Below are 24,718 nucleotides of genomic sequence, written 5' to 3'. Positions count from 1 at the left end.
TTTAGACTGGATTGTTAGAGTCCTCTGATCTCTTATGTGGAGGTGTCAGATTTAATAACTGATGCTCTGCACTTCTGGCTGTACCTTTAAAATACTTTCCTGGACAGCCTGTTTCAATGCTTTAGAACCATTTCTCTGAAGAAATTTTTCCTAATATCCTGTCTAAACCTCTACTGGCACAACTTGAAGTCATTTCCCCTTGTTCTGTCACTTGTTATTTGGGAAAAGAGACTGACTACTCCTTCACTTCAACCTCCTTTCAGGTAGCTGTAGAAAGCAATAAGGTCTCCCTTGTAAAAAGTTAGAAGGATTGATTGAATTTCTTTTTTACCTCTGACATCATGCTGGTGACTCTTTCCAATCTGTTTCTTTCAAAAGTTTAATTATTTTCAGGATTGCATTGCTACATTGCAAAGCCATTGCTGCCATTCTCTTCACGTTGGCAAGTTTCTGGCTCCTTCCTGAATGAATTTGTTTGTACTTGGACAAGTTAAAATTGTGTTGTTTGAATAGGCCCACCTGGGTTTTTTTTTCCCCAAGAACCCTGGACTCAAATGAATCAGTATTCCTGATGCTTCATTTGCTTTAAGTTTTTGTTGTTCCTTTCTTTACCATCATTTATGAAATTAAACTGTATTAAAAATTGTCTCATTATTTCCCCCACCCTTTTTTTTGATCATACCCTGACTGTGAGCACCACAGAACTAAAATTGTCTTTTCCTTTGTACAAGCCCTCACAGAGGTAGTCTGAGGTGTAAGGCTCTTGCACAGGTACAGCTTCCCTGTGAAATCTTGAAGGAGCAGATTTCTTGACCAGAAAGATGCTATAATTTATAATGCTGTCAATTCTCTAGATGCACATTGAACACAGCAGTGTCAACTTAGAACATAATTATAAGGAAAGCATAAGCACCAATTTTTATAGTTTAGTAGGGTTTCTTCAATGTCTGATTGCCTGTGCCAATGGCTTCTGATCTGTGCTCCAGATCATTGTTAATAAGGCCCTGTGAGCTCAGTTATTGTGTAAGTCCATATTGAGTCTTGTAAACAGAAATTACATAATAGTTGCCTGTATTTTTCTGATGTTTTGCACTTATCTGCTTCATTAAGCAGATGTTGTACAATCCCTCAGTAATACTAGCTGCCAATTTTCTTTTTCTTTGAATGTTTTCATGTTTTTAAGCAATGAGATCTGTTTCTTGAGCAGAAGTCTTTGGCTATGCCTCTATCATAATTTCCAGAAATATGGAAATTCTAGGGAATTTTGAAAAGGTTTACACGTGTATCTATCATTTCTATGTTTTAAACTCTTTCTTTCCCTGTTGCTTTCAAAGTTTACTGGTGTTTAGTAACTGAACATACTCACAGTTTTTCTCCATCGGTTGCTGAAAAATAATGAGTTGGAGCTCTAAGTATGGTTATTTTATGGTGCACAATACTGCTACATAACAACTCAGAATATGGACTTGGAACAGTAAGCAGTATGTCACCTCAGATGGAATTTGTCCTTGACCCTATCTTAATCCACAAGCAGGATCACCCCAGGGATCAGTGAACACACAGCATTTAATACCATGAGAAAATAAAGTGCTGGGATGGGGCTGAAGACATAGGTGCAAGCAGATTTCATAATTTGCACCTTTTTTCTTTTCAATATGAGACAGGCAGGGGTGGAGAGCATTCCTCTTGTCCTCATCTTGGAAAGAAGAATGCCTGAGTGACTCAAAGGGGCTTTCAGGGACTGCTTATTTCCAAGCTCCTTTTAGAGACCTTCCCCCTGCAACTCCACCTAAATGTATGAGTGCTCTGAAAGGATTCATTGTGCCACTGTAATTCCCTGCTACTCTTAAGAGATACAAGACTGGCAAACAGATTTTTTTTTTCCTCAATGTCTGAGACAGAAGTGATCTTATGAAATTTTATGTGTGTCCTATCAGTATTTACATTCACTACTCTACGTTCACTCGGCTTGTCAAAGGGAGAAGGAGCTGAATGAATGCTAGTGTTTGATTTTAGTACTCAGACATGTGTAAAAAGCCAGAAAAGAAACAGCAGTGTAAAACACACAGTGACTCAAAAAAAAAAAGTTTTTCCTGGCAGAGAATTTGTTGCCTGTTTACAGCAGGGAGTAAACAGCAGCGTTCTGTGCTCAGATGCAGTGAAAATTGGTTAGCTGGAGAGGAGGAAATACTGCAGAGATAAAAATCATCTCCCTTCTCCTTTGGTGTTACTTATTTACTTTACTTTTTTTGTTAGAAAAAGTGTTTTTTACTTGTATTCCACAGAATTAAATTTTAATCATGGCTGTTAACTCTGTGTTAGGTTAGTAACCTAGTGGTGAGAAACAGAATATGAGGTCTTTGCTTCCAGATAGTTTTGCTAGCAGGGAAAAATGTGAAGGTGTGGGATTTTTTTTTACTTTTTTTTTGGGTGGGTGGGGGTGGCAGGGGCAGCGCAGTTTGTTTCAGTTTGCATTTTTAAGTCATGCCAGCAGCAGTATGGGCCCATCTTCAGTAATGAACACATGGTGTGAAAGATGTAAATAGTCAAAGAAAAGTTTAGTCATGATTTGGATGAAAGCCAGTGAAAGGTAATACTTGTATTATTGGCAGTTTTCAAAGGTCTGCCATTCCCAAAGCATGATGTAATTTTTGAGAAATACTACTCTTTTAAGTCTGCACTACAAGCATCACAAACTGTTAAGCAGTTATACAAAATAAGTATTACAGTCAAATAGATGTGAATAACAGTAGCCCAATGTCACAACATAAAAATAACTGTGCATAGTCATAAGTGCAAGGAGGTAAAAAAATAAAAACAGTCTCCAACCCTGGTTATCCCTGCCAGTAGATTATATGAATCTGATAGTTTTAGCTTCTTCATCTTTCCATTTCACCAATTCCTACTGATTTCTCTAGAGCACAGTCTTAAATTCAGCAATTGCTGTATTCAAGTAGCAGAGAACCAAAATGTCAGCAAATAAATAAAGCTGCTCCAAGTAATTGCTCAAGACCTTCTGAATTGTAAAATGTGTTACAGGAGAGCTAAGATGATCTGAAAGAAGGGGATGGATAGTTATTATTAGAAATAAACACATCTTCAGCACAGGTATGCCTACCTTTCTAGAAAATGCAACGAAATCAGAAAAACAATGTGACAGAAGGAGGACAAGCTAGTCCTTTTATTTCATCTGGAAGGCTGGAAAAGCTGTGTGGGAGAAACAAAACCATTTGTAGCATATTTTGTTATTATATCATATCTTCTGAAGTGCTGAAATAGAGCGGTGACAGACTTTATGCAGATGTTCTCAGAATTAACCAGATAGGAAATGGAGAAGAGGCAGTAGCCATGTTGTGCTAGTATTTGAACAATAAGGACTTTGTACTTTGCCTGGAATTCATGAAAACCTGCATAGCTGCTCCCATCTGATGGCTGTTCCAGTTTACTGGCTGTTGCTGGCAGGGATCCCAGTATGTCCATGCTGGAGAGAGGGGAAGGTAGAGCCAGAAGATCAGGAGCCAGTTCCTGCCCACTTTCACCCCCACCCCTTTTAGAGAATCTGGACTGCTCAGCACATCCAGGAGCAAGAGGGATTTCGGAACAAGAATAACTGACAAGAGGGTTCGTTTTCCACACTGTTAAAAGAGGCTGGCCTTTTTTATTAGTCCTGATGATTATTTTATTTTGGCTTACTGGCTTACAGAGGGAATTGCTGTCTGATGTATTATTGGATTTCTGTAAGAGATTGCTGATTTTTAGAGGCTACTGTTAGATTTATAAATTATGTTGGGTTTTCTCATTTAATAGCTAATGAAACTGGACAAACCCTAGGGTCCTGTAGTGAGTTCCTCACACCCTAGTGCTGTCAGTGAGAGCTCTGCTTTCAGAGGGAATCAAACCCTAACAGAGAAATGTGAATATGCATATTTAAATACTGGTGGTTTTTTTTAGTAAGTGTGGTCATTCTTGTAGTCCTCAGTAAGAGAAGTGCTCCTAAAATGGCTTGCAGTAAATCAGATGGTGCCACATCCAATGGTACTTAGATCTTTTTAATACCTCCAGTACTCAGTTCAAGTTTATGGTTTTTCTGAGGGACTCTTCATAAGAGTGTGTGATGCAAGGACCTGTGGGGAGAAAGTAGAAGACAGCAGAGCTGTTGTAAGAGCTTGGAAAGCTGAACACCACCCTTAGTGAAGTCAAGGGGTTTCTTAGATGTTCAGATGTGTCTGGTTCTTTTGCTCCACGACAGCTCACAGGGGCTTATCCTCAGCTACTTGCTGTAGACTGAAGATTTTCATTGTAATAGTTTTGGCTTAATCCTGTACCACAAGCTCCTTAAATTTAAAGCCTAACAGTGGCTGGGAAGGCAGAGCTCTGCCTGTTGTTAATGCACCATGAAGATATTGCCATTATAGGGGATGACCAGAGCCATCAGTCATCCTTAGTTGTCACAGATTAATGGCTTCAGCACTTGCCTCATCATTGCCCCAGCTCACAGGGGCCTCGGGGGAGCCATCTCAAAAACATTTGAGATCCCAGTAGCAAGTCCTTTGCTTCATATCAACACAGCCTGCTTTTTGGATAGTGGGGTCCTGGCATCTGCATTCACAGCAAGGTCTTGCTTCAAACAGCCCTGCACTGGGTCAGAGAGGCTTTGCTGCCTTCCCATTAATCTCTGACCCATGCACTGGGCAGGGAGGATGAACTTTCAGTTCTGCCTTCTGAGATCCTGCCAAGAGCAAAGGGAAAAATCAACACTGTAGAAAATGCCATAACTAACAGTGATCAAGTTTGTTGGGTTTTTTGTTGCTTTGTGGTTGTTCTTGGGGGTTTTGTTGTTTGATTGAGGGGCTTATTTATGTTTTGCTGGGGCATTTGTTTATTTGGTTTTGTGGTGGTGGGTTTTGGGGTTTTTTCAGGTTTTTTTATTTCCCTTATTGTCTCAGCCACAGCCAAACAAGAATCTAGATATTGCTTGGAAAAATCATCAAGGGACCTCAAGTTCTGACTCTTTAAATACTGTTTTCCTGATCAGAATAACAATATCTGCTTTTTTTTTTTGTCACATGGCTCATCCTCTGAAATGCATAAGGCAGGATTTATTCTGCTCTGGGCAGTTTAGTATTCCTCAGACATTCCAGGTGAACTCTTGTGTACCAAAAAGCAGAAAAAAAGCTCTCAGAAAATGCTGTATTTTTATTTTTGGAGGAAAAAAACAAGTCTTTCATTAGTCAAGATAGAACTTTTCAGTTCTCTGTGTTAAGAAGTGACTCTGTGTCTACACATATGTCTTGAGTTGTTATAGAAAGTAAATGTTCTTATTACTTTCAACTGTTCCTTGGTACAACCAACAACATCTTTGTTCTTGTGCTGTTTTGAAATAGCAGGAGGTGTGGAAAAGTAGGGATATTGCATGGGTGGGATAGCTCCAATTTTTTTCTCTCTTCTCAGTGATGGAATGAATGGCATCTCTAATTTACCTCAGTGTATTCCCCAAAGCTGAGCATGTGCCAGTCCCCACAGGAGCCAGTTTACCTTGTACTTCTGCAGGACTGTTTGCACAATTCCAGTGCAACATTATCTGTAGATCACTTAGGTCATTCACAAGGAAAAGAAGTACTTTCCCAAGCCATTCTTTTTTCCAAAGTGACTCTATTTCAGCAAGCAGAGAAAATCACTTCCACTCATAAAATTTGCTTTGCCAGACAAAAATAAATATTTAACAAACAAAAAGATTATTTCTAGATTTTTAAAGTCCAGGTTGACTTCATAGAGTTGGCAGGTAGAAAAACTGGCCAGTTAAATTTACAAATGGCATTAAGGCTTGGAGTCCTTTAAGGAAATAATCATAAAGGTATGTATGTTTCGAATAACTTCTAGTTTCTAGAAGTTTTTAGTACCAATTCAGATAGAAACCCTGTCTTGAATGTACTAGATGGCATCTAAACCAAAGAACAATACAGCCCCTTTCCTAGGAATGACAGTGACAACATTAGTTTCCAGGATGGCTTTTATTTGATATATTTTTTTAGTCTATAAGCTCACAGTAAAGGTTAGATTCTTTTCCTAATGTTCATCTGAGGTTAAGTAAAAAGTAAGATAATAATTTTACCTCATTTATAAAATGGTGAAAACATTCCTTTCAGTGAACACCAACAGTTCTGTGCATGTACTGAGTAATAGGCACCTCTAGCACTTTTTAAAAGCCATTAACATTTTACCTTCTTTCCAAATTCTCACAAGTTCCCCTGGAGTTAGCAGCAGCTGTAAACAGACCAGACTTTGCATGCAAAATCAAAAGAACTTCTGAGTTTGGATTTCTTTCTTTTCCTTTTCCATCAGAATTTGTATGACTGACGATGTACTTGTTTCACAAAATGGAAAACCATGAAGTTTACTGGGAAAAACAACGGTAAGAAAGACATTCACTGAGGTCCTTCTCTGGATTTTAGGTGTTATGCTCAAGAAAATATAAGCAGATAATCTTACATTTTCCCTGCTACCACCACCCCAATAGCAGCTAATACAGGTTTGGCTCTATTGGTATTCCAAAACCTATTAGCCTACTTTTTATGAGGAGGTTTAGGAGTATATAGTGTATAGTATAGTACACTCACTATAATTGATCATATTGCAGTATCTATTAATGAACTAATGTAGTGTCTGCCAAAGAACTAATGTGGTATCTGCTGATGAACTAGCAGTCAGAAGATGTGTTCTAGCACATGTATTTTACTTCAGGTGAGCATCTGTAAGCTTCCAATGGCAAACACTTTGAGCAACTAAAATGTGCAGAGATATTCTTAGGGTCTCCCAGGAAGAGAATCAAGTTAAAGCCTGTTGCTGCACCTTGATTTTGCAGGTGGTCCCGAGGCTTAAGGAGCACTCTCCAGACACTGTGTGGTAGCAGGGGATGCAGTAAATGCCACAATCAAGGCATTGCCATAATGACCAGTCCAATCACCTTTGTGCTCCTGTCCCACTCCTTCCAGGAGTCTTAACAGGAGCATCCTACAGCTCCATACAGGGGTGCCTCAGGACTCTTGTAATTATCCAACCACTCATTCTGCTGGGAACATCAGCAGAGATCAGTGCAAATGTCAATAAAGAAATTCAGACACAAAATTCCTGTGTGAAATAATAATAGTAATAAGAACAATAACCCCAGAAAATTATACTAATATTATAAAACTCAAGGACTCTGTGCATATTCAGTAGCTCCATCTGCTGGCACTCTTTGATTGCTGTTTGCACCTATACTGAGTCCCCATAAAACTTTAAGAACAGTAGTTTAAAGTCTGTTGTAAACCTTACAACTGCTTTTTTGTTATGTTACCTCTTTACTTTTGCTTTTAGGAGATACTTAAACATTTGGCTAATTTTATGCCTGTTTCCAAGAACCTGTGTATCAAATCCTTCAAAACCTAACTTTTTACTGATACTGGCTGATGACCTTGGTATTGGAGATGTGGGTTGCTATGGCAATGATACAATAAGGTATGAAATAAATTCTCCCTTCCTGGTGAACTTCATTGGAAAAAACCTACTGATGATACTTAGCATTAAAATTCATAATTAATTTATTTATCTAGATACACTTATTTTCAAACTATGTTCAAAATGCATGTTCTACAGTAATTCCTAGTCATAATTATGGAGTCATAATTATTACAGGGATGCGTGAGAAACTTTCTGAGGCTTAGAACTTTGCAAATGTATCTGTGCACTGTACTTGTCAGGCATGAGTATAATACATAAATTCCCATAATTCCAGAGTTGAAATATGAAGGCATGAGATTAGAATTTATTATCAGTTAACAACTCTAGTAGACTTATTATGAAATGACAGGTCAATCTATGCAATATATTTAACCCTAGTGCAGTTATCAATCTGTATATAGATTTATTGAGAGAATGATGTGTCCTTGCTCTAGCCTATTATTTTCTTGGATGTTGTGTTGTGAACAGACTCTTGTTCCCTCTGCTGCATGGGATTTTGGTGTGGGACATACCTGAGATACTTTGTTTCTCCCCCCACAACTTTTTTTTTTTTTTTTTTAGTTATTAATAAAAGCACATATATCCATGGAAACCTCATTTCTAAGGAGTCAAGGTATCTCAAAAATATATATAAAACACAGAACGTTTCTAGCTGAGATTTTTGTAAATTTGATGGTAATATGCTCAACAAAATCAGGACGAGTGGTATGCCATGAATTTCTGTGTAATAAAAATATGGGACCTTTCTCTTTAGGACCCCTAACATTGATGGCCTGGCAAAGGATGGAGTGAGACTCACTCAGCACATTGCTGCAGCAGCTGTCTGTACTCCAAGCAGAGCTGCTTTCCTGACTGGCAGATACCCCATCAGATCAGGTTGGGCCTCTCTCCAATGGTTTGCTGCAGTTAGTCTAGTCAGTGTTGATATTAAAAATCCCCCTTAAACAAACCATGTTAAAGAACCATTAATCTTGGGATTTGGAGTCTCAGTAAAATGGGTAAAAGTTAGAGATGACTAATGATTGATTTTTATGGGAAAATCCCCATAGAAAACACATTATGTGTGGCTAAATGGCAACATAGAAATGGGCAAAAATCCAAACACTGTATAGCACCCAGGGACAGAAAAAGAAAGAAGAAAATTGTGTGATGTTATATGTTCAGTGGCACTAGGATTATATTAAATGTAATATTTTTAATATCCTGGCAAACATTTTCCCAGTGAAATGTGTCAGGCTGTAGAACAGTTCTCAGCAATAATGTCTTAAAACAGATTTACTTCAGCCACGTTAATTTATGACAGAAGACTTCAGGCACTGCGTATGGCAGTAATAATCAGTGTAGCTTCTGATGTGAGTCTGACTTGCTGAAAGAGAAATGTAATCATGAACTGTACATTTCAGGAGTGTGTTCCCCTAGCCCTGTAAGCCTTTTGTTCTGGATAAAACTTATTTGCTTTTTTTTTGTTGTTGTTGTTGTTGTTAACATCATATTTTGATAGAACTTTGATTATAAGAAGGTGCTTAATATCCAAATGTAGGTGTCTTCCTGTCATTTGTAGACACTCCAGCATAGCTGAGGCATCTGCATTGGACTAGCATGTGATGACATGGAACTTGGAAAAGAGATAATTTTGGAGGTCAGGCAGAAAATCCTAGGGCATAGGAAATAGCTTATTAAAAGGCACTAGGCTTAGGCAACTGAGTCCCATTCATTAGAAAGCACAATCTGAGATAACTGGAAATCTGAAGTCTGGCTTGTTTCATTCTATAGACTGTTATTCCTCTCCAGGCATGGCATCCAGCACTCAGAGGCAGGTTCTCTTCTGGAACGGTGGTTCAGGGGGGCTCCCACCAAATGAAACTACTTTTGCCAGAATACTCTACCAGCAAGGTTATTCTACAGCACTTGTAGGTATGAAACAAAGTTGTTGCCTTTTCATTTTTCGTTATTCTAATTAGGTTATTTCTGTAAATACATTTTTGGTCAAAATTTCAAGGATCAGTTAAACTAGATTTTCTTGTATGCATAACTTTCAAAATCAGCAGGGATTTTAAAACACTGTCCACAAGTCCAATGTGAGTACAGCATATCTGGTAAATCCAAAATGAGGTGTATGTAACACATAAATACACACTGCAAAGGGAAGTAAATTCAAAGGAAAGAATCTTGTTTGCCCAGTACAGATTGCTTTAGGATGAACCAGCAGGGATATTTACTGATGTATTAGAGCAGAAAAATGTCATCTGCCAGTTGGCACCGAGACACCACAGTGGTCTTAATTTTATCAATTTCAGCACAGTGGTCTTAATGACACTGACTTCAGCAAGATTTTTAAAATTGTCTCTCACAACATAGGCAAACTCTGAAAGTGTGGACTGGATGAGTGGACAGGGAAATGGGTTGAGAGCTGGCTGAACAGCTGATCTGAGTGTTGTAATCAGTGACACAGGGAAAAGTTGTCACCAGTGGTGTCCCTGAGCACTGAGCCCAGTATTGTTTAACTTATTCATCAGTAATGAAGATAATTAGAGGACTGAAGTATCTCTCTTATGAGGAAAGGCTGAGGGAGATGGGCTGTTCAGATTTGAGAAGAGATGGCTGAGAGGGGACCTCATCAATGTCTGTCACTGCACTACTGCTGCACTACTGCTCCCTGAGTCTGTCCCCATCCCACACCAGCTCCTCCCTTGGCTTCACCTTTACAGAGAATAACAGGATTTAATATCTTTGCTTTTTATTTCTAGGGAAGTGGCATATGGGAGTGAACTGCAAAACCCGCCATGATCACTGCCACCATCCTTTAAATCATGGTTTTGACTATTTTTATGGCATGCCTTTTACCCTTCTCAATGAGTGTCAAGGCACAGATCACCCTGAACTGGCCAAGTCTTTGCAAGATACATATTGGTTTTACACTGAAATGATCATCCTTGCAGTATTTACTCTTGTGATTGGAAAACTTGCCAATTTATTCCCAGTAAAATGGAAAATAATCATGTGCCTGGCCATCTGTGGTCTCCTTTATTTCATCTCCTGGTTCTCCAGCTATGGTTTCACCAAGTACTGGAACTGCATCCTGATGAGAAACCATGATATCACTGAACAACCAATGAACCTGCAAAAAACTGCTTCTAATATGCTGAAGGAGGCAATTACATTCATTGAAAGGTAATCAGCAGAGGTGAGGAGCAGACTGGGGGGGAACAAACAATACAAAGGGTCCTGGCCAAATACTGTGCCTTCTGCCAGGTGGAACAGAAAAATTATCTTAGAGTGATAAATGTCATACAAAGTGTCATATGAAGTTAATGTTTTACAAACAGGAGAGTGATAGTGAGTTTGCTTAGTCTTGTGGTTTTTGTTTATTTTTTTTTTCCCAAAGGTGTCCTTCATTTATTATCAGTAACCTCAATTGGAATTGAAAAAACTGCTAAGTCTTTAAAAGTATTTGTGTCCTAAATCTGGGCACATCCATGTTTCTGCCAGGATTTAGGGGCAGTGTGTTTGGTTTTTAATGTAAATGTGAGGAAATATAAATTTTTCCTCTAAAACTTTGAGCATAGGTAATCTCAGGTTTCTAGGATACCCCACCTGGCTTGATGTTCAATCAATACAGTTTCACTGTGGGTGATATCTGCCTCTTCCATGAGGACACCTCAGGTGCTCATGATGCACATCCTTGCTTAAGTTTAGGCAAGTGAGTCCTGGTCTCATTGCTTCTAAGAATGTGTTAGTCATTTGGCTATGCCTTCTTCTAGTTGATTATTTAATATTTTGCATGTCTAACTTGGAACTGGAAAAAAAAATGACCCATTACTGTTTTGATCTTAACATAGAAAAAACATTTTTGAGGGGTATGTTTTAATCCCCTCTGCTTCCCAAAACGTCAAAGCCAAAAAGATGTCAAAGTAAAAATTGTTTAGATCTCAACAATGTAATATAAATTGAGGGAGTAACTGCAATACCACTGTTATATTTTGGGTTGAGTGACAGTTTGAAGAGAAATGACTGTTGTTTTCTTTTATTTCAGAAACAAGCATAGACCATTTCTTCTCTTTGTTTCCCTTTTACATGTTCACACCCCTCTCGTTACCACAGAGAAGTTTCAGGGACGAAGCAGGCATGGCCTGTACGGAGATAATGTAGAGGAGATGGACTGGATGGTGGGTAAGTACTGGCCTTGAAGAAAATTCTTCATTCACTTGGATGTGGAAAAGGCACTAAGGGGGTGATCACCAAACTCCCTTTTGGCATATATAAAAATCAGTGAACTCACTTTGGTTACCTGTTGATTTCAGAGATTGCCATACCACAACCATACAATACATCTTTCTTATTTTCTTAAAATGAAAGCTTAAACTTTCCTTGTAAGGATTTGTTCATTATCTTTTTTAAAATTACATGTTTCTACTCTGAAGTGTTAAATGCAGTCAAATAACCAAATGTGTTCCTGATCATGTTGTTAATCAAAATGCAGTATAATTCTCCAGCTCTGGTCTTAGAAGATGTAAAGAGTTGCTGCTGAATATTACATTATATGATGGTTGTTTTGTGTGCTAATGCGTTTTTATTAAAAAAAAAAAATCAGAACTCTCTCCTAGCCAAAAGTTAGAAAGATATGGAGTTTCACTTAATAAATTGTATGAAGTCAGTGATGACTCACTTTGCTCGTAGTCTAGGCTCTTGTGTACCAATCAGGTTAAATTTCTGATTGGTTAATTTGGTTTAAAAATCTAACATTTACTTAGTTTTTCTTTTCAATGAGAGAGAGATAGCTACTGTTTCTATTTTGTCAAAAATGAAGGCTCTATTAACAAAGTAATTGCCTACTGCCAAGGCCACAATTCAATCCCTGAACCTTTTTTCCCCCAATAACCATGTCTGCAAATTCGTAATTTGAGAGGAACCTGATTGCTTTCAATGGACAGGTTGAAAACTCCTGCAAGACCCAGCTGAACCAGAAGACTCAGCCATGCTCCTCTTTCTTCTTTTAGCACCAGCCACCTCCAAACATAGGCTCTGTAAGCAGAGATGTATAGCAGAAGTCATGATATAAAGAACATGTAGTTGAAACAGGCTAGCAACTAATGAAGACAAAGAGTTGGATAGCTCTTGATTTGGGGTCTAATTCAGAACCAGTATGCCTGGATTCAATCTAAAGATTTTTCTGTGTTTGGTGAGGTCAATAACTGGTTTCACCAAGGATGGAAAGGAAAGGAAAGGAAAGGAAAGGAAAGGAAAGGAAAGGAAAGGAAAGGAAAGGAAAGGAAAGGAAAGGAAAGGAAAGGAAAGGAAAGGAAAGGAAAGGAAAGGAAAGGAAAGGAAAGGAAAGGAAAGGAAAGGAAAGGAAAGGAAAGGGAGAAAAAGTGGTGATCACTTGCTTTTTTTTCTTGTGCAGCTCAGCTTTTGCTGCTGCTTCTGTAGGTATGGAAGCTGTCCTTGGCAAATATATTTGATGCAGAACATGATGAAGACAATTAATTGATGATAAATCACATTCTATATAAACATTTGATGGGATCAGAACAGAAAACATTCCCTATGAAGTTAGGTTTGAATTACAGTCTATGAAGTTTTTACTGTGGACATCAGGAAATTATTTTGGTTGATAGTATGCAAGCCTGGTCTCAGAGTCCTTGTTAAGTTCCTGGTGAGACACAGCAGTTTTCTATGGTTAGTAATCAGAGCAGCACTATTATTTAAGCTTTTCAAGATGTTTGAGGCTACATAGTGAAGAAAATTCTTGATGCAGAATCTACAGAACAAAGCTGACAGAGTATTTTGAGTAGTTTGAATAAAAGTATCACTAATTTATTTTCCTTTGATTTTTTTTATTTTTCTGTTTTTATAGACACCAGACACAAATGTTATAAACATTCATCAGCTTTCTCTTGGGCTCTTATTGGCAAATGGAAGGACTCAGTCTTCACTGAATGTGGAGTCAAGACCTAAAAATTCTGACTGCATCCGCTGATGTTTTGCTTTGTTTATAGGCAGGCTTCTGGCTGTTATTGACAAAGAGGACTTGAAGAATACCACATTCATTTATTTTGCATCTGATCATGGAGGATTCATAGAGGCTCATAAAGGAAATTCTCAGTTGGGTGGATGGAATGGGATATATAAAGGTAAAATTGTAATAGTTTGTACATGCATAAGACTTCCTCTTAAAAAAAGAGTGATAGAAAAAATATACCCAAACAGACTACATTTAATAAACTATATGATGTGATTATAATCTAGGATTGTAGGGCTGGAAAAAAGAATAACATCTGCTATTAATAGGGCTGGGGCTGAGTAGAGGGGCAGGACCACTTCCCTCAATCTGCTGGCAATGCTCTTCCTAGTGCACACCAGGACACCCTTGCTCTTCTTGGCCCCAGGGGCACACTGCTGGCTCAGGGAGCACTTGCTCTTCACCAGGACACCCAGATCCTTCTCTGCAGAGCTGCTTTCCAGTAGGTCAGCCCTGTAATGGGGCATGGGGTTAGTTTTCCCAAGACACAGGACCTTGCATTTACCTGTGTTGAATTTCAAAAGGTTCCTCTTGACTGATTATCAATGTCAACACTAGCAGATATCATGATGCCTATTTTCTTACTATTGCTCTCCAGTTTCTCACCCATCCTATATAAGTTTCTTCTAGACTCTCTATGACTGTCTTGCAACACAGTGACAAAAGCCCTATGGTATCTCTTGTATGTGCTTCCTCCAGATTACTAAGCCTTGAAAAGCCACCGTGACATCTTGGGCAGCTTGGCACTTACTGTATAATGAAGACTGAAAGCTTCATCCATCACAAGTTTCCCTACAGAAGAAGAGTCATATGCATGTTGACCTTGCTCAGCATCACAATGCACATTGTCTAGTACTGAGTTACTTAATGAGCCATACAAGCAATATTTGATACAGCTGGGATCCACCCACGCACAGTCCTAAATATAAAATTAGCCTTTAGTTCTTGATATGATGATTCCATGCCAGTAACAGATGCAAAAGAGGCTAACTCAAATAGCTTACAAACTAATCTAAGGAATTCAATTCCACTAGCTGAACATAAATATATTAGTAACAAGAGAGTCCAGAGGGGAAATGTGACTGGGGAGTTCAGGATGAGAGGACAATGATGAAATCATACCTGCTTAGAGAGAAGGCAAGAGGGGATACAATATCAATTTAGATATCAATAATAGAAAGACATTACTATTTATGTCCACATACAGCAAAACAGGGGATATTCCAGTGAGACAAACTGGCAAAATTTAAAAATACAGTTTAGTTAATAAATATCTGTAAAACTCACTCTTGCTATTGGGAACTGCATATTAAAAACAAGCAGATAAATAAGACACACATACAAATACTGAGAAGAGCCACTGCTGAATGACAGTCTACTCTCTTCCAGGATTTAGTGTGTTTTCATTAAAGGTGCATGAAATACCCTAAAAGTTTTAAAACATTTTCCTATACATGCACAATAAACATCTGTTATCTTCTATTCTTTTATCTTTTTGATACTTCTTCCCCTTCTATAACAGGTGGAAAAGGAATGGGAGGCTGGGAAGGAGGAATCCGTGTTCCAGGTATAGTTAGATGGCCAGGAGTGTTGCCTGCAGGGACAGTTATTGATGAACCCACGAGCCTTATGGACATTTATCCTACAGTAGTTCAACTGGCTGGAGGGACAGTGCCTCAGGACAGGTACAGAGGTGGCTTCATAAATCATATTGCTTCTCTTTCTTTATTCAGACTGAAGCTGACTGTGTCATGCATCCTAACAGCCACACGTTAAATTCTCTTTGTTGCTGAACCAGGCAATTCTCTAGTTTTGTTTCTTTTCTGCACAGCTTTCCCCATCTGGTCTGCTTATGTGAAAAAGGCAAAGAAAAAAACCCATATGCTTTATTAAGGGTCATTTAGATAACTCAGTTCTCCTATCACTGAAAAGCAACTTGGTTGATTTGGGACACAAGGGTGACTGAAAAAAAACAGACTTCTCTAAAGGGCATGTGAAAGTGTGGGTGGCTAAGCCATTTCAGCAAAAAGCACAGAAGTACTGGTAGATAGTAACTAAACCCAGTTACAACCCAGATTGTAACTGAATTGCTAGCAGTTCAGTAAGTGGCTTCTTTTTTTAAAATTATTTTTACAAAGCCTGGAGCTCACAGAGCTGTCAGCACTTTCTATTTCAGGTGGCAAAATTAAAACCTGTGAACCATGCCTTCACTATTGTTATCACTTCCAGGAAAATTACAATAATGGTGTCTGATCTCCCTAGGCAGGATGTGTGAACCAACTGTAAATGCAAAAACTTCTAGTAACTGCTAATTACTGGTCTCCACACATTCATCCAATTAAAAATCTCAGGGCTCATTAGCTGAACAGTACCTTGGTTTAGTGATGACACTTGAAATCTTAATGCTGCACACAGAGAGGGAATACTGTTCATACTTCAGCTGCAGACTTAAAATTTTGAAGCTGTCTGGTGCTCTCCATCAGGGTCATGGATGGGCACACCTTGCTGCCCCTGCTGCAGGGGACAGAGCAGCACTCCAGGCACGAGTTCCTGTTCCACTACTGCGGGGTGTTCCTGCATGCAGTGCGCTGGCACCAGAAGGACAGTGAGTATAAACTTCCTGTGGTGGTGCTCCCAGGGGTCCCAGGATGAGGGAAGAGATGAGGATCTTGACTCCATGTTTTAGAAGGCTGATTTATTATTTTATGATATATATTATATTAAAAGAAAATTATATACTAAAACTACACTAAAGAATAGAAAAGATTTCAGAAGCCTAGCAAGGAATGGAATGATAATAAAATCTTGAGACTGACCGAGAGTCTGAGACAGCTGGACTGTGATTGGCCATTAATTAAAAAACAACCACATGAGACCAATCACAGATCCACCTGTTGCATTCCACAGCAGCAGATAACCATTGTTTACATTTTGTTTCTGAGGCCTCTCAGCTTCTCAGGAGAAAAATCCTGTTAAAAGGACTTTTCATGAAATATGTCTGTGACAATATCCCCCTCCTGCAGGCCAAAAGTGATGTAACAGCCTCTAGCTTCCAATAGAATATAATGTAAAAATGTACATATACATGTATATACACATATATATGTATGGACTTTGTTCATTGTCTCCACCTCTCAGTCCTTCTGCAAGGCCTCATTGTTCCTTATCCTGCCTGAGATGAAAGGGTTTGCTTCCTAAGAAGTAGAGCTTCACAAATCTCTTATTATTCTTAGAGATCGCTCTTTGTTTCTCTGTAATGCACACCATTTTTTGTGAGCACAGAATTTTTCTGGGTAGAGAAATCTGTCAGACTGCCCCAATTCCTGGATAATATTCCTGCCAGAAGAGTCATGCCACACTTCCTTAGGGAGAGGCTAAATTCATACTCCAGTCAAATGGGGCGTTTGAAGAATTGCTTTTCAGGTTATCCTGATGCTTTCCTTGCCTAAATTACATTGCCTGTTCTTCTAAATGATATAAGTTCTACTTAAGTAGCTATGCATACAATATGCAGATGCAAGGTGGATTTTGTGGCATTTCATGTTCCTATGAAGCCATGTGCACATTTAGATTTCTTATGCATGCCTTTCCACAATTTCTCCCATTGAACTGTTTATGGCAAGGGGCCTAAAAACAATACTGTGTTCTGCATATAAAACACCAGCTAATCAAATATGCAGCTCAGCTTTCAGCCAGGGCAAAAATTTTGGGTTTTTGCTGCAACTGCAGTTTCTTCTGATTGGGCTGAGAGACCAGACTGTTTTAGTTCATTTACAAGTATGTCACACTCACATTACTTATTTATTATCATCATTTATTATCATTACTTATTTATTAACATCTGTCTCTTGAGCAGCTTAGATACCTAGATATCAAGCCATTGTGTCTTGATGTCATCCAGGCAGGACCTATCCTTTAAGGCCTTCCCTGAAGCCAGAAGAATCCTTTGTTTCTATGTTAAAGAGTCCTTTCTTTTATTTCTGCACCACAAGTCTTATTAGTGACAGTCCATTTCTTTCTGCTCATTAAACTGATTGATTGTTACAAGATGGGTTTGAGACATGTTTGGATTGAAGCAGCAGGTTTCCTTTCCCTTGGATATATTAAATTAACACACTGCCCTAACATGCACATGCACCCTTCAGATTCTGTCAGAGCTACTTCAGTAGCAAATTGTATATCCCTCTTTGCCTCTTGGAGATGAGTGCAACCCCTACTGTTTTTATCAGCACTGATTTCTACTATCTTTTTTCTTTTCTTTTATCCTTCTGTAACCCAGCTGTCTACTCAGCTCACCAATGCAGGTTAATTAGAATCAGCCTCTCTCTATCCTTCTAAGTGAACTAACAAGGACTTGTCTGTCTCCCACTCTGCAACTCCAGTAATTATTTGCAGCTGTGAAAATTGAATGTTAAAATTTAGCAGAATCAGATCAGTTCTCTCCAGACACTCTACACTCACTACTCCAAATTGCCATACAGTGTATAGATTATAAAGAATTCAGCTCAATAATTTATGGAAAAGAAGGACTACTTAGTTCAGTTTTTCTGAACACTGATCACTAATTTCTATGTACATCTAGGTAAGTCCATGTGTCCATCTCACATAAAAAATGGTTATTTTAGTAATATCATAAAAGCATTCCAACTAGAGCTAGATACTCAGAAAAAATGCATGTCCCAGGGAGTGCTTGTTTAACTCCTTGTTAGAAATATCTATGCTGCCTGACCAACAGACATAAGAAGCAAATCCCATGTTCTGGGCACCTTGATATCACAGGGGATGCTTGCACTTCTGTCACAAAACAAACATTATTTTGGTAACAAGACAGGGATAATAAGCTTGAGGATGCAGTGGACATCCAGCCAGCAGCAAAGCAAATACTCAGACAGACCTAAGGAGAATCTGTCTGCCCTCATAAGCTGTCAGAAAGTTGAAAGATTTCATCCTTATTTCCAGATCCATGATAGTCTGAGCTGGAAAGGGCCCATAAGGATCATCAACTCCAAGTCTTAAAGAAATTACCCATCTGGGGACTGAACCCACAACTTTAGCAATATCATCACCACATTCTAACCCTTTTTCTTTCAGAAAACATTTTTAATCCTTTCACAATTTCAGAAATGGAGATATCTAAAGTTTATCTTCATTTTCTTACACATAAACATTTCAGAACCATTGAGGCAGCATCCCTCCATAAAAGTGCAGAAGCAGGATGTGGAAACTCTGTGGTGAAAATAAAGAAATATACAGTGCCAGCCAGCTAGACAGCAACTGGATATTTTAATCTAAAATATTACCTAAACCTTAATATATCTTATTTGTTCCCCTTCACTTTTTAAGAAGTTTTAAAATTCTATTTATTCACAAGATATTGTTCTAGGGTAGTTACAGGAGAGACACTGAAGAATAAAGCTGCAGGCTCCAGATATAAAGAACAGCTCTGGACACAAGAGAAGAAAGGAAGAAAAGTTCAGTTGACTCTGTTGAACCAAAAAGAAAATTCCATGTAGGGACAATGCAGTTGTCAGCTCTTTAATGCTTTGAGCACAGAAGTGACTCCAAGTGGTGAATGTCCCCTTTCTTCTTGTCTCCTTTTTCATAGCGTCTAATTGCTATCTTCTTGCTGGGCACATCCTTGCCTCTGAGTTCAGTGTAGTGTTTTCTAAATGTGAGGTAAGGAATAGGAGAAAAAGGAGAAGGGAGGGAGAAGTAAAATATCCTGATGCAATGTAATGTAAGTCCTAGTAATGTACTAGGACTACATTCAGCTGTAGTCCTAGTAATTTACCACTTTCACCACAAGTTACAAACCAGTGCTTATCCTATGGTCAGTAGAAGAGCTTGATGAAGTACAAGTTCTAAAGCTGTGAGCTATTCGCCTTCTTCATATTAAGTTAAAAACTACAAACTTCTTCATATTAACTACAAAACTCCAGTTGTTACTCTTTTAAAGGCTCAGACTTACCACCCTTTTTGGAAGTGTGTTGGATCATGAGGAGAGAAATAAATTGTGGTCAGTTTCTGCCTAAATGTACTTCTTCACTGAGATGTACAGAGCCAGAAGAAGCACCTATCAATATATACACCCAGAAACTGGGGACTACATTCTCCATTTTCCCACCTCCAAGAGGCATGAAAAGTTTTAAAGGGGAACCAGAAAGTGGCAGACTCCATCTGAAATACTGAAAATATTGGGATTGAAAATCCATATACTGCACACGGTACCCAGAGCCAAGGTGTACCCATGAACCACAAAAAGCACTTGAATCCCTCCCAGCTTCCACAACACCTTTCCCCTGTATGCAACAACCATGGCAAAGCTTCCCCTTGGAACAACAAATCAGATCACTTAAACATGAACCAGCCTTTCAGGGACCACCCCCCAGCTCCTAATGACATTAAACTCTTCAAATGTGCTTCTCCTGTGACAGGTGGCACCATATGGAAAGCTCATTATGCTACTCCAGTATTTGAGCCAGAAGCCTCTGGGGCCTGTTTCAGAAGAGGAATTTGTCAGTGTTTCGGGGATGGTGTAACCCATCATGACCCTCCACTGCTGTTCAACCTCTCACAAGATCCGTCTGAGGCAAATCCTCTTTCAGCCGACACTGAGCCCTTGTTTGACACTGTGGTGAGGAGAATGAGAAGAGCTGTGGAAGAGCATCACGAGACTCTGACTCCAGTCCCACAACAGCTCTCTCCTTACAATAATATATGGAAGCCATGGCTGCAGCCATGCTGTGGGACATTCCCATTCTGTTGGTGTAATGAAAATAACAAAACATAGTCTAATACTAAAGTCAAAGTACATCTAGCTTAAAAGAAATTGATAGTTTTTCACATTCACATGACTACAGACATAAAGAGATTAAAGATTAAATTATACTGGGATAACTAAAAGGGACACTAGTAATCACTTCGGTTTTTTTCAATCTTTTATCCACGGAAATTAAGCAAGGCTGTGGTTTAAGAAAAATAGGGGTCATCTGTATAATCTCTCAAGTGAATAATTCAGGATGAAATGCCAACTAAATGAATAAAAATTTATTTTCTTACTGACTTACAATTCAAGCAAATGATGACAGATAAAAAAGCAAATTTTCAATAGTAATTGTCTATATAGGAAATATGCTTGTTGAGAGAACAGGACTGAGCCCAAGAGGGTATCCCTGTTCAGGCCTTACATTTTTAATGAAAATTAAATTTTTGCACAAAAATGAAAGGATTACGACAATGAAAAAAATAATGAAAGATAAAATTGCACACTAAATTTGGAAATATGCCAAAATGCATTAGCCTCTGAGAAATAAGCACCTATTAATTATAGCAATTTTTTGCCTCATCACCTGTACATTGATTTGTCTGTCATGTAAGATTTCCCAGGGAAAAGTGAACTGACAAGGGTGTTTTAAAAATTAGATAGCTAAAGTTAGCATCTCAAGAGCAATAGCAAAGTATGTTGTTGTCATCTTATTGCAAAGCTCCTATACTTTCTCAGTGATTTCTCATGTGCAGCTCCTCACAGCACTGACTCCTCCTTCTTCTTCACAGCACAACCAACAAACTCCAACTCTCCTCTCAACCAGCTAACCCACTCTTTTGTAGCACTCATCTTTTTATTTGACACAGCTGTGGCCTGTTTCTAATCTTTGTAATTAGTACAGCTGCAACTCCTCAGGGGTGAGATTACCTTCTGTAGCATTTTTATTTTCTTACATATTATCCCCTCACAGTACCTAGCTACTCTGAAATGTTAAACCACAGCAATTCTTACTGATATGTGTTTTCCATGTAGTTAGGTTGTCTCACTTGTGAGAGCATTAAAAATCATCACCCCGCTGCCTTGAGAAGATTGCAAAATCTGGGACCTATTTGTGAGACCACTTCATAAGCCTGCATTGTCCTACTTGAGTAGGAATTTCATTCCTGATTTCATAGGAATGCCATTATACCTCTGAAAAATATTCTTTTTTTAGTGAAAAAACACTATGTTTTCAGTAGGAGGTGTTGAAAAAAAATTCACCTCACAGTCTCATCACTTCTCTATACAGGTCATCTTCCCCAAGCCAAAGAAGTGTCAGCAGTCTGTACAGTCATTAGGGGAAAGGAGGGTATTAAAATACCTAATCCTCTCTTGCTGCCCTTAGGTTAAATAAATTCATCTCTCAAGACATAATCCTAACCATGCTCTTGCAGGGATTTTGTGTCAAATCAGATTTTCAAATGGAGGTTTCTCTATTTTTTCCTCCCCAAAAAAAGTAGATTGTGGGCAAGAGACTCAGATTCAAACTTCAAAGTCTTCCTGAACACTCTATATTCAGTTCCTGCTATACAGGTAATGGTAACCCAGGCTTTAAATAGTATCAAGGGATGGTAAGTGCTGCAGAGCAGGTACTTCAGGTGACATGTTTCCTTAAAGCCTGCTGTCTCAAGGAGCCACACCTGTGCAACTCTGTTACGGACCAAGGTTGCCTGTGTGTAATTTTCTGTCTTTTAGAAACAGAAGAGACAAGAAGGCCCATAGCAAGTCTCTCTCTCAGCTCCTGAGCTGCCCCAGCAGATCCCTTTCACCAGCTTTGGGACAAAAGAGTATGCATGTCTGGCTATGCACCCTGTGCAGTGTTTCAGGGAACCTCCTGACTTACACCTGGTGTGCTAGTTTGGGGTGTAGTGAGTCACTGCTGTTTAAACAGCATAGGTTGTAACCATGATGCAGCACCAAATGCAAGTCTCTAAATAGCTGACCAGGCAGTTCTCCAGGTTATTTTCCATTTCACCTTTTCTCTAAAAGGTCAACAAGAAAGTGGAGAACATTTCACATAAATCATGGAGCATGCATGAAAATTAACTGATTGGATGTTCAATGTCACACTTAACAGAAGCATTCAAAAATATGTTTGTTCTCACTTCCTGATAGTGTTTAAATTTGCACCAGCATTGCTACACACTTGTCAGATTTGACACTTCTCTGTGGCTGACAGGGACTGAAACCAGAGCAGCTGCATTTCACGCAGGGAGAAAAGATCATAAAAAGACCACACATTTTAAAGCCAGTTTGGCTGATTCAGAGATGGAGGACAAATCCTACTACTCAGTGGGGAACAAAGCCAAAAGCTCTCAAGACAGCCAGCTCAGTGGCAGCTACATTATCAGTTAAGTACAAGGATAAGTTTTTTCTCAGTTCACTTCACTGGCTTCCCCACAAACCCACTCCAATCCTTAGGTTAAATATCAGGAAAAAGTTTTTCACACAGAAGTTGGTTGAGCACTGGAACAGGTTCCCCATGCAAGTGGTCACAGCACAAAGCCTGTCTGAATTCAAAGAGCATTGGAGCAATGCTCTTGGGCCCATGGTGTGACTCTTGGGATGTCCTGCACAGGGCCAGGAGGTAGACCCAGTGATCATGCTGGGTCCTTTCCAACTCAGCATGTTTTATGATTTACACACAAGAACATGCCCAGTCCCACACGAGGCCATGATGAGAGCACTTACCAGGGGGTGGGATGGTGTTCAAGCACCCACTCAGCATGCAAGCATAGACCCAAACTTCAGGAAGCCAGACTAGGAAGGCCAGTACATCAGCAAGACCCAGAACTCAACCTCTAAACACAGTGCGAAAAAAATCACCCTGTATAAATGTAAACATTAAACATCGGTCTAACTTCTCATTCCCCTGAAAATTAAATTTGCTGAACTGCTGTATAGAGTCAGATGCTAAGGAGTCACATAGATACCCATGTTGCCTTTCTGACATCCAAACAGATGATTTTATCTCGGCTGGCATCTGTGGAAAACCAGAGGCGCTTTCAAGCAGGAGGAGGAGAAATTAGGGCTGGCAGCATAGAGAACCTGCTTTTGTCAACAGTTAGGAGACCTCAGCCAGGCACAAGGAAAAGTGCTTTTCCCACACAGAGAGGGAGAGGGCAGACAATGCACACAGAGGATCTGCAGGCAAGAAGGAGAGCAAAGCAACAGGAAATTGCTGAATTGGAAGCATGTCACTTCAAAAAACAGAGAGGACAGGAGCGAAAACTATTTTCCCCCCTAAGTTCCTTTCACTGTCTAAAGCTAAATGTATCTTAAAATGTACAAATTTTGAGGAGACAGTGGTAAGCAGGAAAAGGAAGTTAATTATTTTATGTGTTTCATGCAGATCCTAGCTATGGATTAGTTGCAAATCTTTCTGTCTGTATACACTTTAACAAGGACATGTAAGCTCTGCAGAAGCTGTTTGTCTGATCTTCTGGCAAATGTATATTCCCCATAAAGCAGATGAACCTAATATCACACTCAAGCTGTCCTCATGAGCCCTTTCATGTAAAATGCACTTACACGTACAAACTCTGTCACAAAACCTTCTTGAATAACACTGGAAGGAAGAAATTCTTAATTCAGTTCCGTGGGTTTTCTTGAAAAATCATCTATAATGATATTTTTCAAAATATATTAATATAAGAATAAAACCTAAATTGTATGTTTTCTCCCTTCTTTTCTCATGGTTTCTCCCTTTGTAGCAAGGCACAAGGACTACATAAAATGGCCTGCTAGGAAAATCTGAGACAACTGGCCAATATCCAAGCCATACAAGAATGTGCCTACACGTGGTTTAATACAGACACCATAGAGAGGGAAGTATTACTTTGTAGCAAATGAAGTTTGTTTTACTGAAAGAGCTGTGGCTGTACTGTGTAAATATTTGACATTCATGTTGTATGAAGCTGACTTCCACTTTACTCCTTTGATCATTATTAAATGACATTTGGAATTGTTGCATTAGACTGACTCAACAGAGTAATTGTCAAGTCTCACAAGAGTGAGACAATAAGCTTCTAAGAAGCCTCACTTCACCGTGTTTAAATATTAGACACATTGCTCTGCTCCCTGCTGGGACTCAAGGGAGTGCCAGCAGACAGATCACACGAGCCCATCCTCTAAGGATGAAAAATAGTTGTGTAACAAATAAACTAAGAAAAGCAATTTGAGCTCAAAATTTATCCAGCTTGAAATTCTCTCTGAGTATATTTGAGAGGCATTTACATAAATGACCAAGGAGTAACAAAAAACCTTTTGCTCATGACAGATTTTAGGTTAATATACACATATACAGGCATATATATAGTGTTGAACTCAATACAACACTGGAAGATTTTTGTAGGATGTTTTGATTGTAATGTTACATCTAATCAACTCCATTA

General features: G+C 39.0%; 1 protein-coding gene across 1 annotated transcript; it reads left to right on the top strand.

Annotated features, from left to right (window-relative positions):
- Nucleotides 1-3,490: 3,490 nt before the first annotated feature.
- LOC129134685 (arylsulfatase D-like) lies at nt 3,491-20,588 on the top strand. The gene is made up of 11 exons (XM_077173491.1): nt 3,491-3,621; nt 6,343-6,412; nt 7,357-7,497; nt 8,255-8,376; nt 9,292-9,414; nt 10,248-10,671; nt 11,534-11,670; nt 13,497-13,631; nt 15,042-15,204; nt 16,003-16,124; nt 19,954-20,588. The coding sequence occupies exons 2-11, from the start codon at nt 6,360-6,362 to the stop codon at nt 20,307-20,309; spliced, it is 1,776 nt and encodes a 591-aa protein (XP_077029606.1). The 5' UTR covers nt 3,491-3,621; nt 6,343-6,359; the 3' UTR covers nt 20,310-20,588.
- The last annotated feature ends 4,130 nt before the right edge of the window (nt 20,589-24,718 follow it).

This window comes from Agelaius phoeniceus, chromosome 2 (genome assembly GCF_051311805.1).
Source record: "Agelaius phoeniceus isolate bAgePho1 chromosome 2, bAgePho1.hap1, whole genome shotgun sequence".
In the NCBI taxonomy this organism is placed as follows: Eukaryota; Metazoa; Chordata; class Aves; order Passeriformes; family Icteridae; genus Agelaius; species Agelaius phoeniceus.
This window is presented reverse-complemented; position numbering and strand designations above follow the sequence as displayed.

What these genes read in the sequence shown, in the direction of transcription:
- LOC129134685 (XM_077173491.1), top strand. Translation starts at nt 6,360, where the DNA reads ATGTACTTGTTTCACAAAATGGAAAACCATGAAGTTTACTGGGAAAAA. An exon ending in GTTTACTGGGAAAAACAACG is followed by an intron (nt 6,413 to 7,356) that starts GTAAGAAAGACA and finishes TTTTGCTTTTAG; the next exon opens with GAGATACTTAAACATTTGGC. An exon ending in GGGACAGTGCCTCAGGACAG is followed by an intron (nt 15,205 to 16,002) that starts GTACAGAGGTGG and finishes GCTCTCCATCAG; the next exon opens with GGTCATGGATGGGCACACCT.